Here is a 16,672-nt window from a genome sequence, read left to right on the forward strand (position 1 = left end):
TGCTTCGTCTCGCCTTTACAAGTCCTAGGCTGCTCTTCTTCCCCCGGCGTCACCTCGCATTGAGCGACACATCAGCGGCCGGGGCAGGTAACAGACCTGTAAAGAAGTCGCTACTATTAACGTTTTTTGTTGTTGTGGTAGACGACAGAGAGACGAACAGAGAGATCGTCAGCGGCTTTGTAACGACCAACGGACTATGACAGAAACAGAAAGATGGACGTACAGCTTGTCTCTCAGGAGAAAGTCTGAGTCTGAATCGGTTCGAGTTCAAACCACATATATATGGACATTTTAATGTTGTTGTTTTTTTTAAATCTCATTTTCTTGTTGATGCTCCAGCAAGTGCCGCTGAGATTGGCGTTCGCCTGCATCTAGTGGTTTCCATCGCGTCCACATGCTCAGAAACCGCTCCGCTCTTAGATTAACCCAAATGACTAGACCTGACTAGATAGACTAAAACACATAACATCATGTTATCCGAAACACACTGTTATGTATTCAAGGTGTTCCTATTCAATAAGGGATTGTGCTGGTGGAGAGAGCGAGAGAGAGAGAGAGAGCTTTGCCTGGTAACAGCTCTCGCTCTCCTGCAATGTGTTGCTGTTTCTAGGGCTGCCGCTAGCGTCCATCCCCGAGCTCTCTCTTTCTCTCTCTGCTCACTGCACACTCCTCCATTCCCTCGTACGTGCCCACTGTGCCTCAGATAATGGCCTCTCGCTCTGCACACACAGAAGAGAGAGGGGGAGGGAGAGTGAGCGAGAGAGAGAGAGAGAGAGAGAGAGAGGGGAAGGTGGGGGCTGCAAGTAGAACCAGACTGTGAGTGTAAGAGAAAGAAAAAGGATATTGAAAAGGGAAGGGAGGAGCAGAGAGAGGTAATGAGAAAGGAAAAAGGAGAAAACAGAAAGTGACGGCTGTAAGAAGAGACAGAGAGCGGCCGTGAGTTCCATGGGGGGAGGTGTGTGCGTGTGTGTGTACGTGCGTGTCGGCGCTTGTGTGCCGCAACAACAACAAAAAAGCCTCCACCACATTGCTAGTGGCTCCCCTCATAGCACCACTATTGCATGATCCCCTCCTCTCCCTGCTGTGTCTCTCCACTTCCACTGGCAGGACGTCTAGACCCATGTAAGTACTGAAGCTGTGTGGGGCTCGCTACTCTTTTCTGGGTTTTATTCTCATGGTTCCTCCTCCATGTTTTCTCGACGACAGACACGGCAGGAAAGGAAAGCCAGGGGAGGGGGGGTAGAAGGAAGGAGAGAGGGAGGGTGTCGTGTGTCTAACTGTTTGGATTTATGTCTACTCCCAGGCTTTATGCCCCCACCCCCTTTGTCTCCCCACCCTCCTTCCTTTTTGACATTGTGCTGTCAACCTTGGAGGCATCTGTTCTGGTCTGGTGGAGGTGGGGACGTGAGGTGGGGACAAACGCGTAGTGGTCCAGTTGTAGGATAGACCAGCTTGACTGTTTAGCCGGCAACGTACTGCCTGTGTGTCGTTTAAAGGGACTAGTCTCCGAGTTTAGGGTGTCTAACAGGTTAGGCAGTCTCTTCTGGTTGGGCGTGTTGATGTTTTGGATTGGAAGCCTTGTGCCGTTTGTGTGTGTGTGTGTGTGTGTGTGTGTGTGTGTGTGTGTGTGTGTGTGTGTGTGTGTGTGTGTGTCCTGGCAGGAAAGAGTAGGCTCTCACTCGGCGCCAGTAGTTGTCCGAGCACGTGGTCTGCTCTGTCAGAAGCACCGTGGTAGGTGCCCGCAGGTGTAAGCGTGCCGCGGTGTGTATAACGCAGTGTGCATGAAGAGAGAGAAGGTATTTGTGACAGTCTCATTTGGCTAAATACATCTGTGAAGTCCCAGTTGACTGGGTATGAGAACTGTCGTTATGATCGTGTTGTTAAAGTGTTTGGGTTTAAGCCGGGCGTGTGGAACCGGCGATTCAATTGGTGCTGTACGTGTGAGAGGAAGTGTCTCAGTTCATCGACTGTGAGAAACGGAGATGAACAACAACAATGTGACTGGTTTTGGGGTTGTTGGGTGGTACAGTTCTGTGACCACGCTGTTTCAATATATTGCAATTCTCTTACTCACTCTGTCTCACCCCCCCCATCCACTAAGCTCAGTCTGATGATCAGTCTGTGATGGGGCAACGTGGGGCCTCTCACGTATCGCCGGCCGGCTGTTCACCCCCCTCCACCCCCACCAGACACCCCCACCAGACACCCGGCACAGAAGGTGAATTCAAAGGGCCCGAGCAAGCGGCCCATCCAATAATTAGACACTTCAAAAGGCTCATTTCAATATATTTAAATTACGGGAAGCAGGGTGTCTGGTCCACTTCAGCTGTCAACCAACTGTAGGAGCTACAAACGAGAGCCGTGTTCTCACTGTGAATATAGATGTAATGTAGTCTGCATTACACACAGACCTGTTGGATCATAACTCAAAACAACAAACCAGCCTAGTTCCTATTCTAGGTATAGGCAGTCTTTTGACATGGTGTACTCTACCTTTATGTGGATCAGTGTGTGCAGTAAACGGTGTGTGTGCATGGCGGTGTAGTATACAGTATGTACGCGTGTACAACATAGTGTACGGATATGATTATGACTGTGTGTAATCCTCATAGAGCTCAGTCTGTCTGAGCTCGCAGGACATCAGGTGTTATCAACGTGTGTCTGTCTGGGGCAAAGAGCGGGCCCTTGCCTTTCACCTGCTATAGCCTCAATGCCACTGCACTCCCTGTTCTGACATGTCCACAGTGCCATGTTGAAGACTTCCTTATTTCGTTTAGGCTGTTGTAGAATAGGACTTGAAGATGTTCCCGAGGCAAAGTCAAAATATGAAATGTGTTATTTGGATACTCGGTGTGTCATGGATTTGTGTCTCAGTGTAGAAGTGGTTGAACATACACTACATTTCAAAAGTTTGAGGTCACTTAGAAATGTCCTTGTTTTTGAAAGGAAAACACGTTTTTTTTTGTCCATTAAAATAACCTCAAATTGATCAGAAATACAGTGTAGACATTGTTGGTGTTGTAAATGTCTATTGTAGCTGGAAACGGCAGATTTTTTATGGAATATCTACATAGGCGTACAGAGGCCCATTATCAGCAAACATCACTCCTGTGTTCCAATGGCACGTTGTGTTAGCTAATCCAAGTTGATCATTTTAAAAGGCTAATTGATCATTAGAAAACCCTTTTGCAATTATGTTAGCATAGCTGAAAACTGTTGTTCTGATTAAAGAATAATTAAAACTGGCCTTCTTTAGACTAGTTGAGTATCTGGAGCATCAGCATTTGTGAGTTCGATTACAGGCTCAATATGGCCAGAAACAAAGGACTTTGTTCTGAAAACTCATTAGTCTATTCTTGTTCTGAGAAATTAAGGCTATTCCATGCGGGAAATTGCCAAGAAACTGAAGATCTTGTACAACACTGTGTACTACTCCCCTCACAGAACAGCGCCACGAACAGCGCCAACGGGCTCTAACCAGAATAGAAAGAGGAGTGGGAGGCCCCGGTGCACAACTGAGCAAGAGGACAAGTACATTAGAGTGTCTAGTTTGAGAAACAGATGCCAAAAGTGAAGAGGCGACTCTGGGATGCTGGACTTCTAGGCAGAGTTACAAAGAAAAAGCCATATCTCAGACAGGCCAATAAAAAGAAAAGATTAAAATGGGCAAAAGAACACAGACACTGGACAGAGGAACTCTGCCTAGAAGGCCAGTATCCCGGAGTCGCCTCTTCACTGTTGACGTTGAGACTGGTGTTTTGCGGGTACTATTTAATGAAGCTGCAAGTTGAGGACTTGTGAGGCGTCTGTTTCTCAAACTAGACACTCTAATGTACTTGTATTCTTGCTCAGTTGTGCACCCGGGCCTCCTACTCCTCTTTCTATTCTGGTTAGGGACAGCTTGTGCTGTTCTGTGAAGGGAGTAGTACACAGCGCTGTACGAGATTGTACGAGATCTTCAGTTTCTAAGCAATTTCTCGCATGGAATAGCCTTCATTTCTCAGAGCAAGAATATACTGACGAATTTCAGAAGAATGTACTTTGTTTCTGGTCATTTTGAGCCTGTAATCAAACCCACAAATGATGCTCCAGAAGCTCAACTAGTCTAAATAAGTCCAGTTGTATTGCTTCTAGTCTAAAGAAGGCCCGTTTTAATTATTCTTTAATCAGGACAACAGTTTTCAGCTGTGCTAACATAATTGCAAAAGGGTTTTCTAATAATCAATTAACCTTTTAAAATGATCAACTTAGATTAACTAATACAACATTCCATTGGAACTCAGGAGTTATTGTTGCTGATAATGGGCCTCTGTACGCCTATGTAGATATTCCATTAAAAATCAGCCGTTTCCATCTACAATAGTCATTTACAACATTAACAAAGTCTACACTGTATTTCTGATCAATTTTATGTTATTTTAATGGACACATTTTTTTTGGGGGGGGGGTTTCTCTCAAAAACAAGGAAATTGCTAAGTGACCCCAAACTTTTGAACTGTGGTGCATATTCATTACCTGTACTCTGTGTTTGTACTTGGATTATCTTTGTTTGCTATGCCTCCTCAAACACAGTAGATCATAAGGAATCGTCTTCAGACCTGGGTTCTCCCTGTTTTACACACACCACTGACAGACAGTGTCATATTGCTCCGAATAGGAAGTAACGGAAGCCTGTGTAGAACAGATCACCTTCCCTGTTTTTATGTCAGATGCTTGTCAGTTTGTAAACAGTTTGAAGACACACTGAAAATATGGACACAGTTTTACTCATAGGAAACAATTCGTCTTAGTACGGGCTCCGTTTTGACAAAGCAAAACAGCAGACCCAGTCCTTCCAATACTTGCATGATGTCCATTTAAGGGGTGTCACTGCAGATACACGATTCGAGCACAGATCGGTTGCATTTCCAACCTGTTTTCAAGTCAGTGTCGTGTTGAGAAGGCTGTTTGAAGCAACATAGTGTGTTTTGACAACAGCAGTGCTTTGGTTACACGGTCGAAATGTCACTTTTAGTTTCCCCCTCCAAAACCAGGAGCCAGGAGACCAGATCCTCCCCTATAGTCTTGTCACCTTGCAGCCTTCATTCTGCAGCTCCAGTAAACAGTGATGTCATCACAGCTAATGTATTGGGATGAGCAGCTTCAACAATCAGATGAGATCATCGTGCTCTATCTCTAATGGACTCTAATGGAAGTGAGAGTCATAAAAGGCTCTACTATCATCATACGAAGCACACTTGTGAAATGGCATCAGGAATGTCACCGTGGACCATCAATGCACATGATTTGATATTATAAACAGGGCGGTCGGAGCTTCGAATGCTGATTGTCTGACACCCGTGGTATATCAGACCGTATACCACAGGTATCGAATCAAATCAAAGTTTATTTGTCACGTGCGCCGAATACAACAGGTGTAGTAGACCTTACAGTGAAATGCTTACTTACAGGCCCTTAACCAATAGTGCCATTTTTAAGTTAAAAAAAAAAAGGTATTAGGTGAACAATAGATAAGTAAGGAAATATAAAAACAACAGTAAAAACATGTATTTGTACTGCTCTAATTACGTTGGTAACCAGTTTATAATGGCAATAAGGCCCCTCGGGGGTTTGTGATATATGGCCATTAGACCATGGCTAAGGGCTGTGTCCAGGCACTCCGCGTTGCGTCGTGCTTAAGAACAGCCCTTAGCCGTGGTATATTGTCCATATACCACACCCCTTCGGGCATTATTGCTTAACACCACACCACTCTTTGCTACATCTTTGCTCTCTGGATCCTTGACACATTCTTATTGCGTTTGTTGACCCATCATGCATTCATTGAGCGTGTCTAGCCTTACCTCATGGTGATAGGACAGGTGTTGAATGCAGCAGTCCCGTAGAGACAGATAGATACTCCCCAGTCATAAAGGCCTTAAGGGAGGGAGAGGTTCAGGACCACAGGATCAGGAACCAGGAACCCCGCTTGGCTAATAGACAGTCATTGACAACGTATAGAGCTAATATATACACGGATAATATGTTGACGGTTAAATAGGGAAGTGGAGTTGAAAGTTTATGGTAGAGATGCAGTAATGCTGCCCGTAGTTCACAGCACTCTCCTCGTTTTTCCTTGAGTAAAACAGATATGTGGCGGTAATTGCCATGAATTGTGTATATTTGATTACTTTTTAAATGATAATTTGTGTGGTCCTTTGTGCCTTTGGGGGGGATGGTAAATCTTTACATGGGCTGACTGCTGTGTGTAGTAAGTAGCGTGAGCATTACTGCGCAATGTTGTCACATGGTCTGTGACTGATCATTGTGGAAACACTGTTGAAGCAACAGTTAATTCATTTCCCCAACTGGCGTGCGTGTGTGTGTGTGTGTGCGCGTGTGTGTGTGTGTGTGTGGTGTGTGTGTGTGTGTGGTGTGTGTGTGTGGTGTATGTGTGTGTGTGTGTGTGTGTGTGGTGTGTGTGTGCGTGTGTGTGTGTGTGGTGTGTGTGTGTGCGCGTGCGTGTGTGTGTGTGTGTGTGTATGTGTGTGTGTGTGTGTGTGTGTGTGTGTGTGTGTGTGTGTGTGTGTGTGTGTGTGTGTGTGTGTGTGTGTGTGTGTGTGTGTGTGTGTGTGTGTGTGTGTGTGTGTGTGTGTGTGTGTGTGTGTGTGTGTGTGTGTGTGTGTGTGTGTGTGTGTGTGTGTGTGTGTGTGTGTGTGTGTGGTGTGTGTGTGTGGGTGTGTGTGGTGTGTGATGTGTGTGTGTGTGTGATGTGTGTGTGGTGTGTGTGTGGAACCCAAACCAAGACATCTGAAATAAGGAATGGCTTCTAGCCAGTGCCCTGTCATAATCATTATGACATCTGGATTTGCCCTTCTCTGTGAATGCTTTGTTTGAGTATGATTTTAAGCTAAGATCATCAACTGAATAAAAACTTGTTGTTAACATGTTAAAACAATATATTTTTGTATATTGATTGCTATTGCTTATTCCAACTTGGTGCACAGTTCCTATTAATTTTCTTCTGGTCTCTAACCTCTTTCATCTGTGCCCTCCCTCTCTCTCTCGCAGACTGTTTCGGACACTGGTTCAGTGGATGGCCCCAGAAGAGGAGGCCAGATGGAAACTGGGTCACATGACCGCCTCGTAGAAGGCGGTTCGTTGAGCCTGGAACCGACCAATGGGGTGAGCCGGCAACCCAGTGACACCAATGAAGAGGGTGGAGCCGGCCTGGACACCCAGAGGGAGCCCCATCGGTCAGGTAGTGTTCCCCCAGGACAGGGTTGGGTACCTGGGCAGGGCAAAGCCCCTCAACCCCAGAAGCAGCTGCCCTGCAGTGGCTGGAGCAGTAGTAGTAGGACTCCTGGGAAGCCCGTCCACGAGGCAGACATGGAGGACGCACGCAATCTGGTAGCCTTCTCAGCCAGCGTTAATGTGGGCTCCCTGGCCCCCATCCCCGAGGCCCAGTCCTACACCGCCCAGCTGTATGAAAAGTTCAACCAGGAGATGGGCACTGCTAAGGGGGCCAAGGCTCAAGCCAGGCTCCAAGCCCCAGAGGGAGGGGACCAGGCTAGCCCACCAGAGGACTTGAACACCCTGCAGACCACCCTGAAGACTGCCCTGAGCCAGGCGAGGCACGGCCACAAGCCCCCAAACTGTGACTGTGATGGGCCCGACTGCCCAGACTACTTGGAGTGGCTGGAAAAGAGGCTCAAACAGGCGGGGGCAGGGGAGGAGCAGGACAATAACACACCCTGTTCCAAGATGGCCGCCGACACGCCACCTCATCAACAGCCACCACACTCACAACAGCCCCCTCACCCCCACCACCATCCTCACCCCCATGTCAATGGAGGTAACCCGCCCTCCTGTCCACCCCTTCACCCACACCAACAGGGCCAACGCCCAGGCTCTGTCCCCTGCTCCCCTCAGGTCCTCTCCATCGCCAAGGAGAAGAACGTCAGTCTGCAGACGGCCATAGCTATCGAGGCCCTGACCCAGCTGTCTGCCACCACCCCCCAGACTGTGGTCCCTCCTGCCCAGGCCTCCTCCACCAGCCACCAACAACCCCCTGTACTCCCCCAGCACGGCAACCGCTTGCTCCCCTCCTCCCCCGGCCCCATGTCCTCTTTGTCCTCCTCGCGGTCACAATCTGTCCCCCCTGGACTGTACCCCCAGCAGAGCTCCGGGTCGTGGGAGCAGCAGCACAGACCCCAGTCCCAGGGTCATCCGGCCCATGCCTCCCCTCTCCCGTCCTCCACTTTGCTTTTCCCCGGGCAGACCCAGGCAGGCATCCCTCAGCAGTGGCAGCAGCAGCAGGCCCCTGGGGGAATCCAAGAGCAGAGGAACCGGTGGATGATGATGTACTCAGACTCCCAGCAGTCTCACTTCGCCCCTCCATCCGGTGGCCACAGCGTTGGCGACCCCATGTCCGAGCTCAAACAGCTACTGGGGGACTCCAGCGGAAAGTACATAAATGACCCTTTCAAGCTGCCCGTCCCACACCACCACATCAAGCAGGAACCAGGGATGCCTCAGGTCAAGCAGGAGGTAAACTCTGGGGAGTACCAGAGCTCTGCCTGTGCCTACATGGGCAGTCGCTACGGCCTGATGAACGGCCAGCAGCAGCCTGGGTACCCTGGTCCACCTCTCTCCGCGGGCAGCACAGCCATCCACTACTCCACCCAGACAGCCCTGCAGCAGCACCTTCACCACAAGAGGAACCTCTTCTCTAACCCCCCCGGCCCCCCAGGCCTCTGCCCTCCACGGCCTACCCAGGCCTGCCAGAACCTCCGCAAGTGGTGGCCCCAACAGATGGGCCCCGAGGGCCACCTCATCCCTGTGGCCATCAAGCAGGAGCCCAAGAGGAGGAAGAGCACGGTGGGGACATCGCCGCTCCTCAAGCAGCCAGGGATGCTGCACTATCCAGGTCCAAAACCCAAGACGATAGTCATCAAGAAAACCAAGCAGAAGGCCTCCCTGCCAACCTTCCTGCCTCACAGCCAGATCTCCATACAAAAACCGTCTCCACTCACCATGATCGGAGCCCTGCCTCTGGCCAGCGCCCATTCAGGTTCTCTCCCTTTCCCTACCTTCCCCCTCCTCAGTAACCCCACTCAGGCTGCTGCAGGCCTCCCAACCCCGGCCCAATCTCAGGTATCCATTTTAAACTCTTCTATTGCACGCTCTGTCACTGCTCCTGCCTTCTCTGTAAACAGTCCAGCCGTCTCAACCCCTCTGCCTCTCCCTGCAGCCCCGGACGCCCCGGCTAGCTCAGGGGAGGCCGGCGCCACACAGACCTCCACCACCTCTCAGTCCATACCAGGCCTCAGCTCCCTGGACCCCAAGTTTGAGGAGCTGATCCTCCAGTTCGAAGCAGAGTTCGGGGACAGTTCATCCTCGGCCCCAGTGCCCTGCCCTCCTCAGATCCAGCCTCAGGACCAGTCCCCCTCAGCCTCAGCCCAGCCCAACATTACCTCAGGACAAGCCAGGACCATGTCACCGTCCAGCACCGCCACCCAGTCCTGCAGCCCTACTCCCTTAGCTTCTACCACAGCCCCACCAGCAGACCAGGACATGGAGGTGGACAAGGAGAATGTGACAAGGGATGTGAGTGAAGCATCCTACACCCCTGCCACACAGCCCTCCATTGAGAGCCCCATGGAGGAGCAGCCCGAGGGGGCCCAGTTGCCTCTCTCGCTGCGCCAAGAGGTCCATCTGGAACAGCAGCAGCACCGCGTCCTTGAAGACCCCTTCACCGTGCCTCTCTCCCCCTCCACGTCCCCGCTGCCCAAACGCATGAAGATCGAGACGAATGGGAACGTGGCTGTCCTCTCCACCACTGGATCATTCTCTGAGGGGGGCGAGGATGACACCCCCACTAAGGACGGCTTCCCCCTCAACCCCTCCCTAAAAGGCTTCCTGGAGTCGCCGCTACGCTACCTGGACACGCCCACTAAAAGCCTGCTAGACATGCCCGCCAAGGACCTCCAGGCTGAGTTCCCCACCTGCGACTGTGTCGGTGAGTAGTGTGTCTGTGTTGAACTACGCAGTTTTAATGTAGCTACATTTCAACCACTGCTGGGCCCCAGAGTTACACACGCTTTACACTCCCAGTGACTGGGCTGCACACAATAATAAAACCAGAAAACGATATAGTATCTAGTATAGAAACAAACAAACTCCTATAGAAGACATGCTCCTCTTACTCCATACATTTAGGATTACTAGAAAACATGAAATATACTGTACAGCAGTGGCTGATGCTATACAGCAGGCAGCAGCAGGTATATTTAAGCGCTAAGGCCCGAGGAGGTGTGGTATATGGCCAATATACCATGTCTAAGGGCTGTTTTTCGGCACGACACGACGTGGAGTGCCTGGACACAGCCCATAGCCGTGTATATTGGCCATATATTACAAACACTGAGGCCTTATTGCTATTGCTAACTGGTTACCAACGTAATTAGAGCAGTAAAAATACATGTTTTGTCATACCCGTGGTATACGGTCTGATATACCATGGCTGTAGGCCAATCAGCATTCAGGGCACCAACCACCCAGTTTATCAAGAGGTATACATCAAGTGGCCCAGTCACTTCTGCTCCAGCTCCTCTCTCTGAACATCACATGAGTGTGTCTGAGAATGTGTGTGATGCCAGCCGGAGTGTGTTTGTGTTGCCGGATTGTGTGTTGCCGAGGTGAGTGTGATGCAGGCCTCTACTCTCCAGTCAGCTACAGTGCAAGGTTCAGAGGGAGACGGTGAGAGTAATACAACACGAGAAGGAGTCCATTGTGAGGGTCTGGCTGGCAGACAGCACAGAGCAGGCCACTGTCTTAGGCTACATGTCTGACAAAGTGGCACACGGCCTCTCGGTCCGCTTCCCAAATGTGCACTATTATTTGTGTGCCCTATTTAGTGCACTACTTTTGACCAGGGATCACAGGGAGGGAGAGAAGAGAGAGAGAGAGCAGCTGCAGGGAACACTTGCTATGCCGTGTGCTGTAAGGCTGTTACCAAGAGAAAAGGCAACCAGACAACGGGTCTCCATAGTGAAGCCTATTTACACACTGCCCTGTCAACACCACACAGAAACACCCCATGTGTAACCCGACTCCCTCACACACCCACACATGGACTCATTCGCCCCTCTCTTTCACCTCTCTCTCTCTCTCTCTCTCTCTCTCTCTCTCTCTCTCTCTCTCTCTCTGTCTCTCTGTCTCTTCCTCTCTCTGTGTGTCTCTCTCTCTCTCTCTCTCTCTCTCTCTGTCTCTCTCTCTCTTCCTCTCTCTGTCTCTCTCTGTCTGTCTCTCTCTGTCTCTCTCTCTCTCTCTCTCTCTCTCTCTCTCTCAGAGAAGCAAGCATAGTTTTACAAATCCCTCTACTCTGCTGATTCCAAACATGGAACCACTACTCCCCCTCACACAACTATTTTCTCACACACTATTTAGGCCAGTAGTCCTGTGTAGTATTTCCTGCTTCTCTCTGACCACGCCTTGCCTTGGTTCCTCCCTGCACTGTCACAGGAATGTGACCTCAGATACACTCTCTCATACTCTAGCTTTCCTTCTTACAAACACGCATGCCTGCAATAACTGGACTGGACTACAGTGCACAGTGCACACACACACACACACACACACGCGCGCGCGCACACACACACACACACACACACACACACACACTGACTCATTCACTCTCTCAAACACCCTTGTTTCTATTGTAGTGTCCCCACCCAGACTCTCCCTTTATTCAGAAGCTCACCACTATTCCCCTGTCATAACATAGTCAGTCACAGGATACAGGAAGTGTGTGTGGTTTTACATCTGGCATCAGTCACACCAATCTATGGTTCCTCGTTGTTTCCATGGCTTGTTAGATCTGAATAATTGGGCACTACTACTTCTGATACCTGCAATGTCACAGAACTGTCCTGCACTAATCCAAATCATACAAATGGAAGTTACAATGTTGGTTGAATTTGGACTGCATTGTGAACTCTGTCTGTAACTCTCTCTCTCTCTCTTTACAGAGCAAATCCTAGAGAAGGATGAGGGTCCGTACTACAATCACTTGGGCTCTGGGCCCACTGTGGCCTCCATACGAGACCTGATGGAGACCAGGTGAGACTTCTGGAGCATACTTGATACCTGTTAGAGAAGAGACTGACATAGACTGAAATAACTCAGAAACCATAGGAGTATGATGCATACTAGTATTTACCACTAGATAAGGCAGGGAAAAGGAGCATGGACTATAATTGACGGGTGGGTGGAGGAAACACTACAAAATACTGTTGTAGCTGGTGTGCTTGTCCAGGGATTTTAGCACCCTAGATTACAGCCACACAACTGGCAATGGCAGTCTCCTGATTCACCTAGAGCAGAGCTAGCTGTCCTCTTCTTCACAGTCTCTCTCTCATTCTCCCTCTTCTTCCTTCTCTCCTGTCCCCTCTTCCTCTCTATCCCCCTCTCGCTCTCTCTCCGTCTCTCCCCTTCTCCGTCTCTCCTCTCCCTTTCTCCTTCTCTGTCTCCCTTTCCTCTTCTCTATCCCCCTCTCGCTCTCTCTCCGTCTCTCCCCTTCTCCATCTCTCCTCTCCCTTTCTCCTTCTCTGTCTCCCTTTCCTCTTCTCTATCTCCCTCTCTCTCCCCATCTCCCTTTCTCTCCCCTTCTCCCTCTCCTTCTCCCACTCCCTCACATTCTTTCACTCTCACTCGCTCTTTCTCCCCTTCTCCCTCTCTCGTTCTCGCTCGCTCCCTTTCTCTACCCTTCGCCCTCTCCCTTTCTCTCCCCCTCTTTCCATTCCTTCTCTCCTCTGCCTATGAACAAGAGTCTTGGCATCAAACTCTCTCACAGCTGTGAGCTAGCATCACTCTCTCTTTTCTTCCCTTCTCTCTCTCTCTCTCTCTCTCTCTCTCTCTCCATGCCTCCCTCTATTTTGCTCTCTCTCCCCAGTGCTGCTGTCCTCCTACTCCCCCCCCTTAACACCCATGTGATCCTGTCCCCAGGGAATCCCTGACCCAGAATTCAATAGGAGGAACAGGAAATAACCGCATCAGCAGATCAGACCAAACAGAGAAGAGGGCTAGGCATAGAGAGAGGATAGGAGAGAGGTAGGGAGAGATGAGAGGAAGAGACAGAGAGAGGAGAAGTAGGGAGAGATGAGAGGAAGAGACAGAGAAAGGAGAAGTAGGGAGAGATGAGGGGAAGAGACAAAGAAAGGAGAGGCAGGGAGAGATGAGAGGAAGAGACAGAGAGAGGAGAAGTAGGGAGAGATGAGAGGAAGAGACAGAGAAATGAGAGGTAGGGAGAGATGAGGGGAAGAGACAAAGAAAGGAGAGGCAGGGAGAGATGAGAGGAGGAGTCAGAGGGAGACAGAGAGAGAATGAGAATCAAACCGAGTACATTTGCATTAGGGAATGGATAGACTCAGTTTCAGAATTCCTCTTGGGAGAATGGTAACGTGAAACTAGGGAATGAAAACAATCACATTTACCATGTATCCTAATACTTACGCAAATATCAACTGACAAAACAGGAATAGTTCAATGGCAGCTGAGTTTTCACTGACTAAACATGGGGGGGCTGCTTAGGTTGGGTCCCACACATTGTTGTATAGGGGACCGGGACTGAGAGTGACTGGCCATTATATTGACAGACGACTGTTTCTATAGACCAGTGACTCATCAGGATGGATGGGGGGGGGATAGGTGAGGAGAGGAGGAAGAGCCTTCTTTGTTTGAGAGATGACGTAAGAACTAAAGCCCTCCATAGTCTCCCCCTGACCTCTGACTCACCTCTGACCCCATTGGCCCACCCCTGTGGAGGCCGAGCCAACACACTTTGACCGGCTGATGATTGGTGAATGAGTTCCCATTAAGGACAAAGCCACATGTGTCCCACCATGATAGACCCGGTCAGGGGTGACGTTATCAACATGACAGGTGTGATACACAGGGAAGAAGGAACGTCTGAGTAATGCTGCTAGCTAACCCAGCCACATCTTTCTACACATTGTGCAGCGAAGGACACACGCGCCAGAACCTAACCAGGCACATACACATATACCAAGCCAACGCACAGGGATGCGGTTACACTTGATTTGGATAGTTCCCTATAGATGATCAAGAGATTGGGTCATACTATCCACAAATTATCAACTGCACATGTTGATATGCAACCACTTGCTAGGGTTATGGTTTAGGGTTAGAGTAAGGGTCAGGTTTAAGGTTGGAGTAAGGGTTATGGTTTAGGGTTAGAGTAAGGGTCAGGTTTAAGGTTGGAGTAAGGGCCATCTACAACAGTTTATGGTTCTGCAGTGCACCTGTCAATCGGCTGATCAAAGCATCCTATTGCAGACTGTAGGCCAGCGGTCATCAACTAGATTCAGCTGCGGGAGGATTTCTTCTTCAGCAGAAGGTTCGGGGGGCCAAAACATATTTTCAAATCATTTCTCGATTGCAGATTGAATGCAAGGAGCTCAAACAGGTATAATGTTTGATTAAAACATAATCATTTTGGGGCCTGCAGCGGTTTAAGGAACCACATCGCAGTTTTAGAGGCATCACTATAGACCTGGGTTCGATCCCAGGCTGAGTCACAACCGGCCGTGATCGGGAGTCCCATAGGGCGGCGCACAATTGGCCCAGCGTCGTCCGGGTTAGGGGAAGGTTTTGGCCTGGGGGGGCCTTAATTGGTTCATCGCGCTCTAGCGACTCATTGTGGCGGGCCGGGCACCTGCAGGGTGACCTCGGATGTCAGCGACACATTGGTGCGGCTGGCTTCCGGGTTATGCGGGCGGGTGTTTTGGAGGACACATGACTCAACCTTCACCTCCCGAGCCTGTTGGGGAGTTGCAGCGATAAGACAAGATCGACATGTTGCTTACATTTGTATATTATCACGAATCTCTATTATGCGTGTGAATACTTGGGGACAGATTTTTTAAAGTAAAATCACTTTGAGCTGAATTCCTGGAGTTTTTACATTCTTTTATGTCCCCCCCCAAAAAAAGATATATACACTACAGTTCAAAAGTTTGGGGTCACATAGATATGTCCTTGTTTTTCAAAGAAAAGCGCATTTTTTGTCCATTAAAATAACATCAAATTGATCAGAAATACAGTGTAGACTTTGTTAATGTTGTAAAGGACTATTGTAGCTGCAAACGGCAGATTTTTTAATGGAATATCTACATAGGCGTACAGAGACCCATTATCAACAACCATCACTCCTGAGTTTTCCAATGGCACGTTGTGTTAGCTAATCCAACTTTATCATTTTAAAAGGCTATTTGATCATTAGAAAACCCTTTGCTATTATGTTAGCACAGATGAAAACTGTAGTTGTGATTAAATAATCAATAAAAGTGGCATTTTTTAGACTAGAAGCAATAAAACTGGCCTTCTTTAGACTAGAAGCAATAAAACTGGCCTTCTTTAGACTAGGTGAGTATCTGGAGCATCCGCATTTCTGGGTTCGATTACAGGCTTAAAATGGCCAGAAACAAAGAACATTCTTCTGAAACTCATCAGTCTATTCTTGTTCTGAGAAATGAAGGGTATTCCTTGCAAGAAATTGCCAAGAAACTGAAAATCTCGCACAACGCTGTGTACTACTCCCATCACAGAACAGCACAAACTGGTTCTAACCAGAATAGAAAAAGGAGTGGGAGGCCCCGGTGCACAACTGAGCAAGAGGACAAGTACATTAGAGTGTCTAGTTTGAGAAACAGACGCCTCACAAGTTCTCAACTGGCAGCTTCATTAAATAGTACCCGCAAAACACCAGTCTCAACGTCAACAGTGAAGAGGCGACTCCGGGATCCTTGCCATCTAGGCAGAGTTCCTCTGTCCAGTGTCTGTGTTCTTTTGCCCATTTTAATCTTTTCCTTTCATTGGCCAGTCTGAGATATGTCTTTTTCTTTGCAACTCTGCCTAGAAGGCCAGCATCCCAGAGTCGCCTCTTCACTGTTTATGTTGAGACGGGTGTTTTGCGGTACTATTTAAACCAATGAAAATGAAAAATAATATTGAAACTTGTATTTGAATAGCAGTTCTACAAAACGCTGTTTAGCCCGCACGTCTTTTACGTGACATTGCTTGCCTCTTTGCTCAAGTCGTTTGCAAGTGATTTCCATTTTTCTTATGCTTGTCAATTCGCTTGGATCTTTTTTTTTCCACTGTGCTCATCGTTCTGTATGTCCTGTGCAACCATGTGCAATGCATCAGTGCAACCATAGTATCATAACCGGCCAAAGGAATCACACCAACGCACTCTCTCTCCTTAACTGACAGTTCATTTACCCAAGGCCTATTTTACATTTTAGCAAGAGCAGGCCTGCTTCTCTCCACAAAATGATATTAGGCCTAGTATAAAAAGTGCTAAAGAAATGTCCTATTTTGTAGCCTAGCTTTTCCTGCGATTTCACCAGAAGAGCAATAGTGGAGTAGCCATATAGCCTATTGTAGCCATATAGCCTATTGTAGCCATATAGCCTATTGTAGTCATATAGCCTATTGTAGTCATATAGCCTATTGTAGCCATATAGCCTATTGTAGCCATATAGCCTATTGTAGTCATATAGCCTATTGTAGTCATATAGCCTATTGTAGCCATATAGCCTATTGTAGTCATATAGCCTATTGTAGCCATATAGCCTATTGTAGCCATATAGCCTATTGTAGCCATATA

General features: G+C 48.6%; 1 protein-coding gene across 1 annotated transcript in view; it reads left to right on the forward strand.

Annotated features, from left to right (window-relative positions):
• Positions 1-16,672, forward strand: part of LOC115111770 (methylcytosine dioxygenase TET3-like) — a 63,144-nt gene that overhangs the window by 35,281 nt on the left and 11,191 nt on the right. The window contains 2 exon segments of the mRNA XM_029638179.2: positions 7,051-10,000; positions 12,012-12,102. Of these exon segments, the coding sequence (XP_029494039.2) occupies positions 7,099-10,000; positions 12,012-12,102 (2,993 nt within the window). The 5' untranslated portion in view covers positions 7,051-7,098.

Source organism: Oncorhynchus nerka, linkage group LG27, assembly GCF_034236695.1.
Source record: "Oncorhynchus nerka isolate Pitt River linkage group LG27, Oner_Uvic_2.0, whole genome shotgun sequence".
NCBI lineage: Eukaryota > Metazoa > Chordata > Actinopteri > Salmoniformes > Salmonidae > Oncorhynchus > Oncorhynchus nerka.